General features: G+C 40.6%; 1 protein-coding gene across 1 annotated transcript; it reads right to left on the bottom strand.

Moving 5' to 3' along the window:
- Positions 1-2,366: 2,366 nt before the first annotated feature.
- Positions 2,367-3,206, bottom strand: LOC138988577 (olfactory receptor 7A10-like). The gene is made up of 2 exons (XM_070374680.1): positions 2,859-3,206; positions 2,367-2,573 (listed from the first exon to the last, which is right to left on the bottom strand). The coding sequence occupies exons 1-2, from the start codon at positions 3,204-3,206 to the stop codon at positions 2,367-2,369; spliced, it is 555 nt and encodes a 184-aa protein (XP_070230781.1).
- Positions 3,207-3,847: the final 641 nt, after the last annotated feature.

Here is a 3,847-nt window from a genome sequence, read left to right as displayed (position 1 = left end):
GGGAAAGAGACACGTGTACCCCAATGTTCATCGCAGCACTGTTTATAATAGCCAGGACACGGAAGCAACCTAGATGTCCATCAGCAGATGAATGGATAAGAAAGCAGTGGTACATATACACAATGGAGTATTACTCAGCCATTAAAAAGAATACATTTGAATTAGTTCTAATGAGGTGGATGAAACTGGAGCCTATTATACAGAGTGAAGTAAGCCAGAAGGACAAACACCAATACAGTATACTAACGCATATATATGGAATTTAGAAAGATGGTAACGATAACCCTGTATACGAGACAGCAAAAGAGACACTGATGTATAGAACAGGCTTATGGACTCTGTGGGAGAGGGAGAGGGTGGCAAGATTTGGGAGAATGGCATTGAAACATGTGAAATGTCATGTCTGAAACGAGATGCCAGTCCAGGTTCAATGCACGATGCTGGATGCTTGGGGCTGGTGCACTGGGACGACCCAGAGGGATGGTATGGGGAGGGAGGAGGGAGGAGGGTTCAGGATGGGGAACACATGAGAAATAAAGGAATAAAAAATTTAAAAAAAAAAAAAAGTTGGCTTAAATCTCAATATTCAGAAAACGAAGATCATGGCATCTGGTCCTCTCACTTCATGGAAAATAGCTGGGGAAACAGTGGAAACAGTGTCAGACTTTATTTTGGGGAGCTCCAAAATCACTGCAGATAGTGTTTGCAGCCATGAAATTAAAAGTTGCTTATTCATTGGAAAGAAAGTTATGACCAACCGAGATAGCATATTAAAAAGCAGAGATATTACTTTGCCAACAAAGGTCCGACTAGTCAAGGCTATGGTTTTTCCAGTGGTCATGTATGGTTGTGAGAGTTGGACTGTGAAGAAAGCTGAGCGCCAAAGAATTGATGCTTTTGAACTGTGGTGTTGGAGAAGACTCTTGAGAGTCCCTTGGACTGCAAGGAGATCCAACCAGCCCATCCTAAAGGAGATCAGTCCTGGGTGTTCATTGGAAGGACTGATACTAAAGCTGAAACTTCAGTACTTTGGCCACCTCATGTGAAGAGTTGACTCATTGGAAAAGACCCTGATGCTGGGAGGGATTGAGGGCAGGAGGAGAAGGGGACGACAGAGGATGAGATGGCTAGATGGCATCACCAACTCGATGCACATGAGTTTGGGTGAATTCCAGGAGTTGGTGATGGACAGGGAGGCCTGGCGTGCTGTGATTCATGGGGTTGCAAAGAGTCAGACACGACTGAGTGACTGAACTAAACTGAACTGATGCTTTCATTTACTTCAAATAAAAACCCAGGAGCAGAATTGCTGAGTCCTACTGTAAATATGTTGGCTTCCCAGGTGGCTCAGTGGTAAAGAATTCACCTGCCATTGGAGGAGATACAACAGACTTGAGTTCTTCTTGATCAAGTTCTTCTTGATCCCTGGGTCAAGAAGATTCCCTGGAGAAGAAAATGGCAACTCTCTCCACTATTCTTGCCTAGAAAATTCCATGAAATGTGGAGCTTAGAGGACTAAGGTCCATGGGGTTACAATGAGTGAAATACGACTGAACGACTAAACAGGCACACATACCCTGTAAATATTTATACTTTTACAACAGATAATCAAGATTTTTCAAAGTGTTGGGTCATTTTGTCATCCTATGTAAATATATAAGAATTATACTAGTTTTCTATACCTCTGTATTATTTATTAATATTTTTGTGGATAACATTCTCCCACAAACTTAGACAAAGTACACATATCAATTATCTTAAAGTTTTTGTGATTCAGGAATCTGGGCATGACTAAGTTGGGTTCTCTGAGCCCTGGTCTCTCACAGGGGTACAATCTACCTGTCAGTCATTGTAGGAGAGCAGATGAAGATTATTATAAACTACATCAGTTGGTGACTCAAGTTGCTTCTCCTATTGTGGATGTGATCTAGTTACAAATTGGATTAACCCAAACCCTGGCCATTAGTGTACAGACCCGATATGTCAAATGACTTGTCAACAGAAGATCATATGAAGTACAGTTACCTTCACCTGGTAGAGAAAGTATTGCACAATTTCTTCAGCAATCCTGTATTATTTTAAGCATTACATTTCCTGTATTACATATTATACTTGTGAAAACTTATGCAGTAGGTTCTATTTACCACACTAAACCCAGAGAATATATTAAGAGATCAAAATTTTAAAGAAAATACAGGAAGAAACCATTGCCTATATATGAAAAATGAAAGAAATTGAACTCTTTAAATAACTTAAATTTCAAATTATCTTTCTGGTCACTGATAATATTAACCATGATTAGGATCCTTAGGGTTTTGAGGACTGTTACTCATGAAAAAGTCTCTATCTTCAGACAAATATTTCCTTTAAACCAAGAATGTTTCTCTACTGAAGAGTGTTTTAAGGGCTTGCTTTATGTCTTTGTTTTTAAGACTGTAAATAAAAGGGTTCAGCATGGGTGTGACCACAGTGTACATCACTGAGGCTACTGCAGTTGCCCTGGAGTTTTGTGTGTTAGCAGAGCTAAGATACACCCCAAGGCTTATACCATAGAACAAGGAGACAGTTGAGAGGTGAGACACACATGTGGAAAATGCTTTATACTTGCCCCTTGTGGATGAAATTTTCAAAATAGAGGATACAATCTTAGAGTAAGAAAAAAGGATACCAATGAGTGGAACAATAACCAGAACTCCACTTGCAAAATATATCATCAGGTCATTGAGGAAAGTATCAGAACAAGCAAGCTGAACCACCTCATAAAGTTCACCAAAAAAATGGTGAATTTCCAATTTTGTGCAAAAAGAGAGTCACAAAATCATTAAGCCATGTAACAGAGAGTCGAGGACACTCACTAACCAGGATGTCAGAAGCAGGAGATCACAAAACTTAGGATTCATGATGATCAGGTACTGCAATGGGTGACAGATGGCTACAAACTGGTCATAAGCCATCACAGTCAAGAGGATGTTGTCTAATATCCCAAAAAGCATGAAAAAGTACATCTGTACAATGCAGCCTTCATAGGTGATAACTTGACTCTGAGTCTGCATATTCCACAGCATCTTTGGGATGGTGGTAGAGGTGAAACAGATGTCTGAAAAAGATAGGTTGAAGAGAAAGAAATACATGGGTGTGTGGAGGTGGGAGTCAGTGATAATGGCCAGGATGATGAGAAGGTTCCCAATGAAGGTGACCAGGTACATGAACAGGAAGAGCCAAAAGAGGAGAGGCTGCAGTAATACCTCTTCTGAGAGTCCCAGGAGGATAAACTCTGAAATACAAGTTTGGTTTCCTGCTTCCATGTAGCCAATGAAACTGCAGAAATAGAAACAGGAACAGTGCAAATTTAGCTGAAAGAAGCCATCAAGAGATAGTACGGGTGGGTGGAGGGAGAGGGGTTTGGAATGGGGAACAGGTGTATACCTGTGGCAGATTCAGGTTGATGTATGGCAAAACCAATACAATATTGCAAAGTAATTAACCTCCAATTAAAATAAATAAATTTATATTTAAAAATTAAAATTAAAAAATGAAATAAAATACAGTGGGTGGGAAAAAAAAGAAATTAACGGAGAAGGAAGCAAGATGTTCTTCAGTAGGTGAAAGTGAAATCATTCAGTCGTGTCAGATTCTTTGCAACCCTGTGGGCTGTAGCCTACCAGATTCCTCCATCCACGGGATTCTTCAGGCAATAGTACTGGAGTGGGTTGTTATTTCCTTCTCCAGGGGATCTTCCCAATCCAGGGATCGAACCGAGGTCTCCCGCCTTGCAGGCAGATGCTTTACCATCTGAGCCACCAGGGAAGCCGATTGGATAAGTAAACTTGGGCACATCCAAACAATG

This window comes from Bos mutus, chromosome 7 (assembly GCF_027580195.1).
Source record: "Bos mutus isolate GX-2022 chromosome 7, NWIPB_WYAK_1.1, whole genome shotgun sequence".
NCBI classification, from domain to species: domain Eukaryota; kingdom Metazoa; phylum Chordata; class Mammalia; order Artiodactyla; family Bovidae; genus Bos; species Bos mutus.
This window is presented reverse-complemented; position numbering and strand designations above follow the sequence as displayed.

Excerpts from the sequence above, each read along its gene's own strand:
- LOC138988577 (XM_070374680.1), bottom strand. The coding sequence starts at position 3,206 with ATGTACCTGGTCACCTTCATTGGGAACCTTCTCATCATCCTGGCCATT. Across the intron at positions 2,574-2,858 it reads TCCTGCTTCTGACATCCTGG|CTCTCAACTGTCTCCTTGTT; the intron begins TTAGTGAGTGTC and ends TGTGTGTCTCAC.